Source organism: Nomascus leucogenys, chromosome 10, assembly GCF_006542625.1.
Source record: "Nomascus leucogenys isolate Asia chromosome 10, Asia_NLE_v1, whole genome shotgun sequence".
Lineage (NCBI taxonomy): Eukaryota > Metazoa > Chordata > Mammalia > Primates > Hylobatidae > Nomascus > Nomascus leucogenys.
In genome coordinates this window covers 87708268-87720985 of record NC_044390.1, presented here as the reverse complement: position 1 = coordinate 87720985, position 12718 = coordinate 87708268, and the positions used below count along the sequence as shown (strand labels likewise).

The 12718-nt window shown below is 45.5% G+C and overlaps 1 protein-coding gene across 5 annotated transcripts in view; it reads right to left on the bottom strand.

Annotated features, from left to right (window-relative positions):
- Positions 1 to 7168, bottom strand: part of RNF10 (ring finger protein 10) — a 43499-nt gene extending 36331 nt beyond the window's left edge. For 4 of the 5 annotated variants that reach the window (XR_004032071.1, XM_030821504.1, XM_003280263.3 and 1 more), the window contains exon 1: positions 6504 to 7168. Coding sequence is in view for 4 of the 5 variants with exons in the window: in XM_030821504.1 (XP_030677364.1) it covers positions 6504 to 6660 (157 nt within the window). In the remaining variant the exon portion in view is untranslated. Of the gene's footprint in view, positions 1 to 2012; positions 2114 to 6503 lie in introns of all 5 variants that reach the window. The other variant, XM_030821505.1, reaches the window with a different exon arrangement.
- Between the last annotated feature and the right edge of the window lie 5550 nt (positions 7169 to 12718).

The window sequence follows — 12718 nt, the reverse complement described above, 5'->3', positions numbered from 1 at the left end:
GCATGCAGAACCCCAGCTAACTTAGCCACATTCTCTTGCTTTGCTTTCCTTAACTCCATTTCACATCACCTCAAGCAAAGGAGATTCTACGAGGATAGGTATATAAAGAAAACACATATACCCCAACCTCATTATCAAAGACTGTTTCAGATGATCCTGGATCCTACCTGTTTGACCCTAACTGCTGCTTTCAAGATGCACCTCACGGTTTGCATAGATTTCGGTAAAGCCAGATTCTACATGGCAAAGGCTTATTAAGAAAGTAAACTGGCCAGACGCAGTGGCTCATGCCTATAATCCCAACGCTTTGGGAGGCCGAGGCAGGTGGATCACCTGAGGTCGGGAGTTCAAGACCAGCCTGACCAACATGGAGAAACCCCGTCTCTACTAAAAATACAAAAAATTAGCTGGGTGTGGTGGTGCATGCCTGTAATCCCAGCTACTTGGGGGACTGAGGCAGGAGAATACCTTAAACCCGGGAGGTGGAGGTTGCGGTGAGGCCGAGATTGCACCACTGCACTCCAGTCCAGGCAACAAGAGCAAAACTGTCTCAAAAAAAAAAAAAAAAGAAAAAAAGAAAGTAAACTGGCACTCAGCAAGAAGACTGTCTTGATTTCTTCACTTATTACCACACTGGCAAGGAAACAGTTTCATAATGCTTACAGAAATGCTCTCTGATAGACAGTAAACTGCTCATTTCCAAAACACATAACAACTGACCACATCATGATTAGTGATTTTAGTTGCCAAAATCAACTCGTTTCTCTTGTCTTCCACTTACCTAAGGGTATGAAGACACTTGCCTAAGGGTATGAAGACAGACATGTCAAGTGAGAGACTGGCTCTTATCTCTAGACCCAGGCAACAGGCAGCTAAAGGTTGAAGGTACCATCAGGCCTGGGACCCAGCGATAAAATTCAGAGTATTATTTCTGAAATGTTTTGTGGACAATTTGCCAGGATATACATGGGAAAAACTCGAGGGTAGAACAGGAGTGATAAGAGGATCCACTTTAGATTTTGGAAAACAGAAAAAATGTCAAGTTCCTGGGAGAAGGAACTATGGGTGAAGTTTTAAATCTCAGAGTGGTGGTTCTCAATCCTGGCTGCACACCAGAATCACTTGCACAGACTTTTTAAATTATGAATGCCCAGGACCCACAGGTCCAATCTAGGCTTAAAGAATCAGAAAAAGGCCATGCACAGTGGCTCATGCCTGTAACCCCAGCACTTTGGGAGGCTAAGGTGGGAGGATCACTTGAAGCCAGGAATTTGAGACCAGCCTGGGCAACATGGTAAGACCCCCATCTCTACCAAAAAAAAAAAAAAAAAAAAAAATTCCTAGGAAGGGGCCCCACACACCCCTAATGTGTTTTTTTCTTTTTTTTTTTTTAAGTTTCTCACGAGGTCAGGAGTTTGAGACCAGCCTGGCCAACATGGTGAAACCCCATCTCTACTAAAAATACAAAAATTAGGCCGGTGTGGTGGTAGACACCTGTAATCCCGCTACTCAGGAGGCTGAGGCAGAAGAATTGCTTAAACCCAGAAGGCAGAGGTTAAAGTGAGCTGAGATCACTCCACTGAACTCCAGCCTGGGTGACAGAGCAAGACTCTGTCTTGAGAGAGAAAAAAAAAAAAAAAGTTCCTGAGGAGATTCTGATGCACAGCCACCACTGAGAACAACTGCCAAGAACTACTGTCAAGACACATTCCAAAATGGACAAGACCACTAAACTCAGGATCTGGAGTCAACAAATAAATGACTTAAAAACTTAACCCAGCTTCTCAGTTGTTCCACATTTCCCTAATGGAAAGGTCTCCACCAAGTAGCAGTAGTTATATCTCAGCCTCCCCCCATTACCAAATTAAGGGCCACAAGTTTTTCACAGTTAAATTACTTGGCATCCTCATTTCTAGCTCTAGTTCTAACAGGTGGCTCAGCCTAGAGGTCAGAATACCAGTCAGCAAGTTTCTGCTGCTGATTCATGCTGTAATCACAAGCAAGTTGCTTACCCATCATCCAGAGTAGTTGACAAGCACCTCCAGAGGGGCAACATATGGCCTTACTACAGAATCAACTGACAACAAACTGAATCCAGCTGAAATTAGTAATTCTGAATGAAAGGAAGAGAGAGGTGGTATCAGGAATGATGCACATGCCAGTAAGTTATCTGCTTGCTAAGTGTGATTATACAAAGCTTACTGAAAAATACCGCCTAGGACTTCATAAAAATTTACTTGGACGAATCACTCTTAACACTGCTAAGCCTCTATTTTCTTATCTGTGAAATAGGGCTAATACTCTACCATACTTTCTCATAGCATCATGAGGATTAAGAAAGAAAACTTCTGTAAAATGCCTACCATAGTGGCTGACACATAGTTTTACTATGATTTGAAAGCCTATCATTAATAAATCCAAATCATTCCTGTCAAGAGCACCCATTAGACTTCCAATGACGCCATATAAACCAAGGAATCCAGCCAACGGGCCCTGAAATTCTTTTAATTTCTCTAAGTGGTTTTACTGAAGGCTTCAAATCACCTCTATTTTCAAAGCCATTAAAATCTCCAGGTCCATTTACAGGTCAGAGGCATTCTTCAAGGCAGATTACCACTAGTAACCTGGTTTCTGGTACCAGAATAACAGGAAGAATGCCAGGGCAGTGCTTCATACCACCAACCTCAAAATAACTGTCTCATAATACCTGACCTTCCCTTAACCTCCCTGGCAGTTCTGTCCGCCCAGCGGGATGGGACAAGAGCCTGGTTCCTGGCCAGGGTCCACTATCTGCCCATAAACGGCCTACCTTCTCTCTTGCTTCTCTTTCTTTGCTCCCTCTAAATGACTTTCCCCACTTCCTAACCCACCTTCTCTCCTCTGAGCTATATTCAAGGGATATTTACTGCTGCATGTTCTCAGAAATACCTATTAACACTACTGGAATGAAGCTGTAGGAATATAATCAAGAAAAGGAATGTTACATAAATGTTCGGGCAATTAGCCCAGGCAAAGAAACTGTGGTATGTGACTCTAGCTGGGAAGATCAAGAAAATCCTGGTAGCCAAATTTACATATTTCCTGTGTACAAATGAAGGGCAAATTTAAGCCAGCCACTGGAACAAAATCTCAAAATTAATCATGTAGCTAGGAAGCGAATGGCCATTAATGACAGTTTACAGAGTAGAAACCAAAGGGCTTTCTTCCACATGAGGTAGAAAAGTGGGAGAAAAAAAGTGACTTAAATATTTGAATACTGAAAACTCTTGGTCTTTTCACCTTGACAAAAGATAGACAAACTATCTTTTCACCTTACGCTTCTTGCTTTCCCTTCAACTCAGTACTCTGTAATTCAAGAGGTCCTTTCAATGATTCCCAGCAGAATCAAGTATATGATGTGTTCAGGTTATGAGATACTGCAGAAATCTTTTTATGGGATTATACAGAGCTTGAGTGTACCCTTTTGTTAGAGCAACCATCTCATCATGAAGTTACTGCATCAGAGTTCCTGAGTATCTGTTGTAGTAGCACTGGTCTTAGCTGTTATGTTCCTAAGACAGCTTAGTTTCAACTTTAAAAATCAGCCAATATCCAGAGTTTCCTATCTTTTAATCTCCACATATTCTGCCTTTTAATTCGTTCCTAAATACAATCAGTGGATTGTGGCTAGTGAAGAAGCATGGATTTGGCTACAAAGCCCATCCTTCCTTGCTAAGAGAACACGCACAACAGAGGCCAGAAAAGCAGACACCAGCAGTAGCAAACATGGTCAAGCTTTCTAACACACACACTAAAAAAAACGAACGCTGCCTCAAGGCACACATGTGTATTCATAAAATCTAACAAAGGTCCTTTACATGAGTTTTTGTTTTTTTAGACGGGCTGGAGTGCAATGGTGTGATCTTGGCTCATTGCAACCTCCGCCTCCCGGTTTCAAGGGATTCTCCTGCCCCAGTCCCCCGAGTAGCTGGGATTACAGGTGCGCACCACCACGCTGGACTAATTTTCTGTATTTTTAGTAGAGACGGGGCTTCACCATGTTGGCCAGGCTGGTCTCAAACTCCTGAACTCAGATGATCCACCTGCCTCGGCCTCCCAAAGTGCTGGGATTACAGGCGTGAGCCACCGCACCCAGCCTACATGAGTTTTTACAGAAGTTTTCTTGTTTTGAGACGGAGTCTCGCTCTGCCACCCAGGCTAGAGTGCAGTGGAGTGATCATGGCTCACTGCAACCTTGAACTTCTGGGTTTAAGTGCCCTTCCTCTTCCCCCGCCCCAGCCTCTTCACAGCTGGGACTACAGGTGTGTGCCACTACGCCCGGCTCATTTATTTTTTTGTAGGACAGGGTCTCGAACTCCTGGGCTCAAGCAATCGGCCTGCCTCAGCCTCCCGAAGTGCTGGGATTATAGCCACCCAGCCCATTTGAAATGTTAACAATGACAAATATTTGCTTTGATCAAACTACTGTAGAATTCTGTATCATCTTGTTGGGTAATCAGAGTTAATTCCACTAACCAATATATTCAAAGTGAAGGACATAGCAGTAAAATTGCTTAAATACCTGTTTGTTTTATTTTGAGTTGTCACAAGCTTTCACCTACTGCTAAGAAATAAGGCATTTATTGCAACTGACTAATGAATGTATGTTAGTGGCTTAAAGGGGAGCACCAGAAAAATTAGTTGAGAATTCAGACAGTTGGAGAACCAAATCCTTAACACACATCTGGGAATAGAGTGCAAAAATAAACTTATTTATCAATTGCTTTGAACAGACCACTCTAAACCAGTTCCAACACTGACCAAAAGGACTGGTTACCTTCTACCTTCTGAGAGATCGATCGCAAAGCTACGCATGTGCAGAACTGCAAAATCAGTCTGCATACATACCATTTCCTGACATGGCCCGAGAACCCATATTCCTAATGGTCTCACACCAGGTAAACAAGTTTGCCATATCCAGCAGGTGAACTCTGAGTGAGTTAGTAGACCTTACAATTTTTTTTTTCGTTTGGTTTAAGTCAGCCTTAGTTTTCTTACTTTTTAGAGATGGGGTCTCTGTTACCCAGGCTGGATGATATGCAGTGTCGTGATACAGCTCACCGCAGCCTCAACTTCCTTGAGCTTAAGTGATCCTCCCCCCTTACCCTTCCGAGTAGGTAGGGTTACAGGTGTGTGCCACCACGCTCGGCTAATTTTTTTTTTCTTATGGAGACAAGGGTCTTACTATCTTGCCCAAGCTGATGTGAAACTCCTGGGCTCAAGCTATCCTCCCACCTCAGCCTCCCAAAGTGTTCGGATTACAGGCATGAGCCACCGCGCCCGGTCTCACTCTTACAGTTTTAATCTTGAAAAGTTTTAAACTGGACCTCCACATTTAGGGACTTCAAATATTTCCCTCTCTGCCACAACATCCCCACTGTCACTGAAAACACCTTCCTATTACTGCTAATGTAACTGAAATACAAAAGAGAGCAGAGATTAGTACAAACTTTGAAATAAAATGAAGAACACTGGACTCTAGCCTCTGCCAACTCCTAACATCCTACCTGCTCATTTTATTCCTTCTTTAAATATGAACAATTTCACTCTGGTAGACAAGTCAGTGACTGGCACAGTGAAAACAGAGGTAAAAACTTCACCTAGTACTTGGCACATGGTAAGCCCTCAATTAAAGGTAGCTATTATCATCATCATGGTCATAATATTGCGAGACTCGATTACAGAAATAAAACCTTCCCTGTTAAAGGACAATCCTACAGTCCAACACACAACAATAGACATTATGTGTATTTGGTGAAAAACAGACGTCAGATACCCTAAGACCTTAGTTCATTTGTTTTGTTTTTAATTTGTCTTTTAAGTTTACTTAATTATATTACCTCCACCTACCTTTACAAATAAGTAAACTCGGGGCATTCACTCAAGGTCTGGCAAACTGAGACCCAAAAAGACTGAATTCACACTCTGCGCTCTTAACCCCACAATGAATAGCCACTGAAGGATGAGTTCCTCTTCAACAGAGGAATGGATCTGGGACCAGGTTACTAAATAAAGAGATATGAGTTTGAAACGTCCTTGGGCCCCACTCACTCGTCTAAACTTGAACACTGTCCAATCAATGTTAATTCAACATTAAAGGGTAGAACAACTTACTGGTTTTAGGAGCCTGGACTGATGAGTCACACAAACCAGGTCTTAAGGCCTGCTATGAGCCAAATACTAGCTGGGTGACCTTACCCTTTCTCATCACATGTAAAATGCGGATAAGAACAGCACCTGCTTAATCGAGCAGTTTTGAGTATTAATGTAAATGATCCACGTAAACCACGCAGCACAGCGCTCATTAATATAACTGTAAATAATGAGAGCCATGGAAAAGGGCAGGTAGAAGCTATAAAAGAAAGTGGAGCCTGTCCCCGAGTAACCCAGCCGACAAGAGAGCAACGACTCTCCCAAGAAGCAGGGGCAGTCGCCCCCGCCCACTGCCGCAGGCCCGCCCTTACCGCTCTTGGGTTTAGACTCGCCGGCCGGCCCCGCCGACGCGGAGCGGGGCGGCTGTTGCCCTTTGCTGCTGCCCGAAGAGGCGGAGGAGCTGTTGGAGCCGCTGTTCTTGTCCATGTCGGAGGCGGTGGCGGCGGCGTTGGGGGAGCTCAGCGGCATCAACGGGGGCCTCGGCGGCGACGGCGGTCGGAGCGGAGCGGGCGCGGCGGGGACCCAGGCTCATGGCGTTCAGGGCCGGCGGGGGTCGGCGGCGGCAGCGGTTCTCGGCCTTCATGGCGACATTTTTCCCTGTTTCCTTCCTTGGCTTCTCAAACTAGGAAGAGAAGCGGCGGACGGGGCTGTTAAGCCCGGCAGCAGCGGCGACCTAGGACGAAGAGGCCGGGGCTCGGGAGTCCGGGCCGGGCCTGGCGGGGCGGAGGCTGCGGGGGAAGGGGAGGCGAGGGAGGGTGCGCGAGCCCCGCCGGCCGGCCGGCCGGACACGCTCTCCCGCCGCGAGGCAAGGGAGAGGGCTAGCTGTCTTGGTGTCGGGGACCAGGGTCTCCGACACAGCGACGGATACTCGCCCCTGGGCCGAGGCCGAGCTGCTCCGAGAATGGCGACGAGTCGCCAAACAGCATCTCAAAGAACCCGGATGGACTATATATATAGTGGAGGGGGGGGGGGGTGAGGTATTCTGGGAAATGTAGTTTTTGCCTACATCCGGGTCTCGTGGGTTTTATTTATTTATTTTTTATTTCCTCTCCCACCTCCGCCCCAACCCCACTGTGAGGACATTCAAAATAATGGGACTTGCAGTTGCTCCAAGTCCAGGTTTTTCACCTAGTACACTAAAAATACAGTAACGATGATAACATACACTAATAATAATGTAGCCAAACATTGGAATACCTGTGGAACTCCTTTATAGACTCGTTTGATTTATGTTTCTTTTCTGAGACAGAGTCTCGCTCTGTCGCCCAGGCTGGAGTGCAGTGGCGCGATCTCCGCTGACTGCAAGCTCCGCCTCCCGGGTTCACGCCATTCTCCTGCCTCAGCCACCCGAGTAGCTGGGACTACAGGCGCCCGCCAGCACGCCCGGCTAATTTTTTGTATTTTTAGTAGAGACAAGGTTTCACCGTGTTAGCCAGGATGGTCTCGATCTCCTGACCTCGTGGTCCGCCCACCTCGGCCTCCCAAAGTGCTGGGATTACAGGCGTGAACCACCGCGCCCGGCCAATTTATGGTTCTTATTCTAGCGTTAATACCAATTGATTTATGGCCCTTATTCTATCTCATATTAGGAATAATAATAATAATAGCGTTAATAATGACAATGCCTTACATTTAATATCACTTTACAGCACTTCTTCATACAGTACATCACTTTATTTCTTTAGCCTGGCGTGGTGGTGCGCACCTGTGGTCCCCATTACTCAGGAGATTGAGGCGGAAACAGGCCGCAGGCAGTGGTTCATAAGTGTAATCCCAACACTTTCGGAGGCAGAGGTGGAAGGATCCTTGGAGGCCAGGAGTTCCAGACCAGCCTGGGGAATATAGCGAGACCCCTGTCTCTAAAGAATAAAAATATTTTTTAAAAAATTAGTTGGGCAGCCGGGCATGGTGGCTCACACCTGTAATTCCAGCCCTTTGGGAGTCTGAGGGGGGCAGATCAATTGAGGCCAGGAGTTCAAGACCAGCCTGGCCAACATAGCAAAATCCCGACCCTATTAAAAATACAAAAATTAGCTGGGCTCTGAATAAAATAGTTTGAATAAAACTAACTTTTTTTTTTTTTTTTTTTGAGGCATTGTCTTGCCCTGTCACCCAGGCTGGAGTGCAGTAGCATGATCTCGGCTCACTGCAAGCTCTGCCTCCCGGGTTCACGCCATTCTCCTGCCTCAGCCTCCTGAGTAGCTGGGACTACAGGCGCCCGCCACCATGCCCGGCTAATTTTTTTTGTATTTTTATTAGAGACGGGGTTTCACTGTGTTAGCCAGGATGGTCTCAATCTCCTGACCTCATGATCCGCCCGCCTCGGCCTCCCAAAGTGCTAGGATTACAGGCGTGAGCCACCGCGCCCGGCTAACTAACTTTAATTTAAAAGAAAGAAAGAAAGAAAAATTAGCCAAGCACAGTGGCTGTGGCTGCACAACTGCCGTTGTAGCTACTCAGGAAACTGAGGTGGGAGGATCACCTGAGCCCAGCAGTTAGAGGTTGCAGTGAGATACGATCGTGCCAGTGCACTCCAGTATGAGTGACAGAGAGGGAGACCCTGTCTAAAATTTTTTTTAAAAAGCAGAAACAGAGAACAAAAAGCAGATTAGTCATTTCAAAATTACTTTTCTTGTAAAGGTTTAAGCAGAATGGACTTCCTTATGTGGGGTAAAACTGACCAGTTTGGGGATTTGATGATTTCTCAGAAGTTCAGATAAACAACTTAGTTTAGGGGTGGTTGGGTAGAACTTCACCTTGAGTAACTCTGTTTTGGTTTGGTCTACTGTGCTGAAGCTCAGTGCAAACCAATGGGCTCCTATAAATTGTATTTAACAGCAGTTAACATTGTCACATTTAATCTTCTCAATAACTAAATTTTAGACTAAGTGGGCCTGTAGTCCCAGCTACTCAGGAGGCTGAGGAGGGATGATCACTTGAGCCCAAGAGTATGAATCCAGCCTGGGTAACACAACAAGACTCTGTCCCTAAATAAATAAAATTTAAAGATGAGAAAATGGACTCCAAAAGTTCAGATAATTTGCCTATTATCACATTGCTAACAAGTGATGTTCTTACCTATGAGACAAGCAGTTCCTCATTTTACAGATACAGACAGTGAGATTTAGAAAATCATGCATGTGGGGCCGGGCGCGGTGGCTCACACCTGTAACCCCAGCACTTTGGGAGGCTGAGCTGGATGGATCAACAGATCAGGAGTTTGAGCCCAGCCTGACCTACACAGTGAAACCCTGTCTCTACTAAAAATACAAAAACATTAGCCAGGTGTGGTGGTGCATGCCTGTAATCCCAGCTACTGAGGAGGCTGAGGCAGGAGAATCACTTGAACCCAGCAGGCACAGGTTGCAGTGAGCCAAGACTGCGCCACTGTATTCCAGCCTGGGCAACAGAGGGAGACTCCATCTCAAAAAAAAAGAAAAAAGACAATCATGTATGTGGGTCAGGTGCAGTGGTTCACACCTGTAATCCTAGCACTCTGGCTGGGTGCGGTGGCTCACACTTGTAATCCCAGCATTTTGGGAGGCCGAGGCAGGTGGATCACGAGGTCAGGAGATAGAGACCATGGTGAAACCCCATCTCTACTAAAAAAATATATAAAAAATTAGCCGGGCGTGGTGGTGGGCGCCTGTAATCCCAGCTACTCTGAGAGGCTGAGGCAGGAGAATGGTGTGAACCCGGGAGGCAGAGCTTGCAGTGAGCTGAGATCGTGCCACTGCACTCCAGCACTCCAGCCTGGGTGACAAGAGCAAGACTCTGTCTCAAAAAAAAAAAAAAAAAAAAAAAAAAAAAAAAAAAAAAAAATCCTAGCACTTTTTGGGAGGCCAAGGCAGGCAGATCATGAGGTCAGGATTTCAAGACCAGCCTGACCAATATAGTGAAACCCTGTCTCTCCTAAAAATACAACAATTAGCCGGGCATGGTGGCGCACACCTGTAGTCCCAGCTACTTGGGAGGTTGAGGGAGGAGAATCGCTTGAACCTGGGAGGCAAAGGTTGCAGTGAGCTGAGATTGGGCCACTGCACTGCAGCCTGGGTGACAGAGCAAGACTCTGTCTCAGAAAAAGAAAAAAAAAGGAAAATCATGTATGTGGCCAGGCAAGGTGGCTCAATCCCAACATCCTGGGAGGCTGAGGCAGGAGGATCACTTGATGTTAGGAGTTTGAGGCCAGCTTGAACAACATAGTGAAACCCATTCTCTACTAAAAATTAAAAAGCAAAAAACAAAAACATATCGTTTACAGATATAGACACTAAGACTTTGGGAATCACACCACACCTATTTGTACTTTGGAAAATTACAAATGATTCCCTTCCAACCATAGTAGTTTGAGATTCAAAAGATCGCATAGACATGCTATTAAGGAAATGACCAGGGCCAGGTGCAGTGGCTCACGCCTATAATCCCAGCACTTTGGGAGATTGAGGTAGGCAGATTGCCCAAGCCCAGGAGTTCAAGACCATTCAGGGCAACATGGCAAAACCCTGTCTCAACAAAAAATACAAAAATCAGCCCAGTGTGGTGGTGCACACCTGTAGTCCCAGCTACTCAGGAGGTTGAGTTGGGAGGATGGCTTGAGCCTGGGAGGGTGAGAAGTGAGCTATGATTGTGCCACTGCACTCCATCCTGGGTAACAAAGTGAGATCCTGTTTCAAAATAAAGAATGAATGAATAAATAAGTAAATAAGACCAGCCTGGCCAAAATGGTGACACACCATCTCTACTAAAAATACAAAAATTAGCCTGGCATGGTGGCGCGTGCCTGTTAATCCCAGCTACTAGGGAGGCTGAGGCAGGAGGATCGCTTGAACCTAGGAGGCAGAGGTTGCAGTGAGCCAAGGTCGTGCCATTGCACTCCAGTCTGGGCAACAGAGCAAGATGCCACCTAAAAAAAAAAATGCCTTCCAACAGTCCTTGTCCTACTTCACTTTTTAGAGGTTTTCCTCCACAAATCATATGAAATAAGAGAACAGTGAAATACTGTTGGTCTGGATACTTAATCTGATGTGCAGAAGGAATAGCCTTAAATCCTGAGATCCATTCTTTTATATAACTAGATATGGAAGATATAAGATTCTTTGATGAGACTTTATTTACTTATTTTTGAGATGGAGTCTCACTCTGTCACCCAGGCTTGAGTGCAGTGGTGCAATCTCAGCTCACTGCAACCTGTGACTCCCGGGTTGAAGTGATTCTCCTGCTTCAACCTCCTGAATAGCTGGGACTACAGGTGTGCACCACCATGCCTGGCTGATTTTTGTATTTTAGTAGACATGGGGTTTCACCATGTTAGCCATGCTGGTCTCGAACTCCTGACCTCATGCAATCCGCCGGCCTTGGGCTCCCAAAGTGTTGGGATTACAGGCGTGAGCCACCGCACCCAGCCACTTAATTTCTTTAAACAAAGACATGAGAATTTTGAATACATGGATGAATCATTTCGCCCTTGTATCATTCCTTTTTTTTTTTCTCATCACTATACCAACGAGGACCTTCTATCATTCTTAAAATAAAAGAGAAACAGAAATCCCAGCGCAGTACTTCCCAAACGAAAGCAGTTAGGTGTCCATCTGTCAGGCTATATTAAACCAGGAAGAGAATTTTCATTTCAAAATAGTTTCTTCTATTGGCGCTTTCTCCTCGTGAAATATTTACAGGAAACATACATTTAAAATGGAATGAAAGCAGAAACATACAGTAATCCAAGCAAAACTCAACAACGTCCATTCTTTATTTTGCACAAGCACAGTCTACATTACCCTTGCCATTAAAAAAAGACTGAAAATCTGGGGCTGAAGTAAAACATCCATGACATGCCACCTGGAGCTAGGAATGTAGCTTTGTGTCAGCAGGAGACCAAGTGTGAGTGGTGGTTCTGGCTTGCTAAGTGGATACCAGAGCTTTCGTTCCCATTTATGAGCTTCCTAGGTTCATAAAACGGACAGAACAAAGAAGTCTGTCCTATGTTTATTTTTCAGAGTAGTCTAGCATATGTTTCTCAAGAATGGTCTGCAAATCTTCTGCATCAGAATCGCCAGAGAAATTTGTTTAAATAGAGATTAAAGGGATATAGGTCAGATCAAAATCTCTGGTAGTTGGGGACCCAGGAATCTTCATTTTAAAACTTAAACCAAGTGATTCTTACGCTCAACAAAGTGCAGGAATTGGCCCCGTGATCTTGGCTTTTTAACCACACCATGCCTCAATTTCCCCCTTCTGCACAAGACAACAAGAGTTCCTGGATATCTTGCGAGTTAGTACTCTTTGCCTAGCCGGATTCAGAGACATGGCCGCTAAGAGGTGACCCGGGGCTCCCCTGAGGTCCCCTCATTCCTGGTGAATTGTAAATTCAATTTGAGAAGAGAGAGAGAAAGGGATTTCCGATACTTAAAGACCACCCTTTGGATCCTAGAGATGATGCCCGCACAACTGTGTATCAAATTTCAGGGCGCGTTCGGCTAATACTGTTGCCGGCCAGCCGCCGTCGTTCGTCGAGTGACGCAACAAG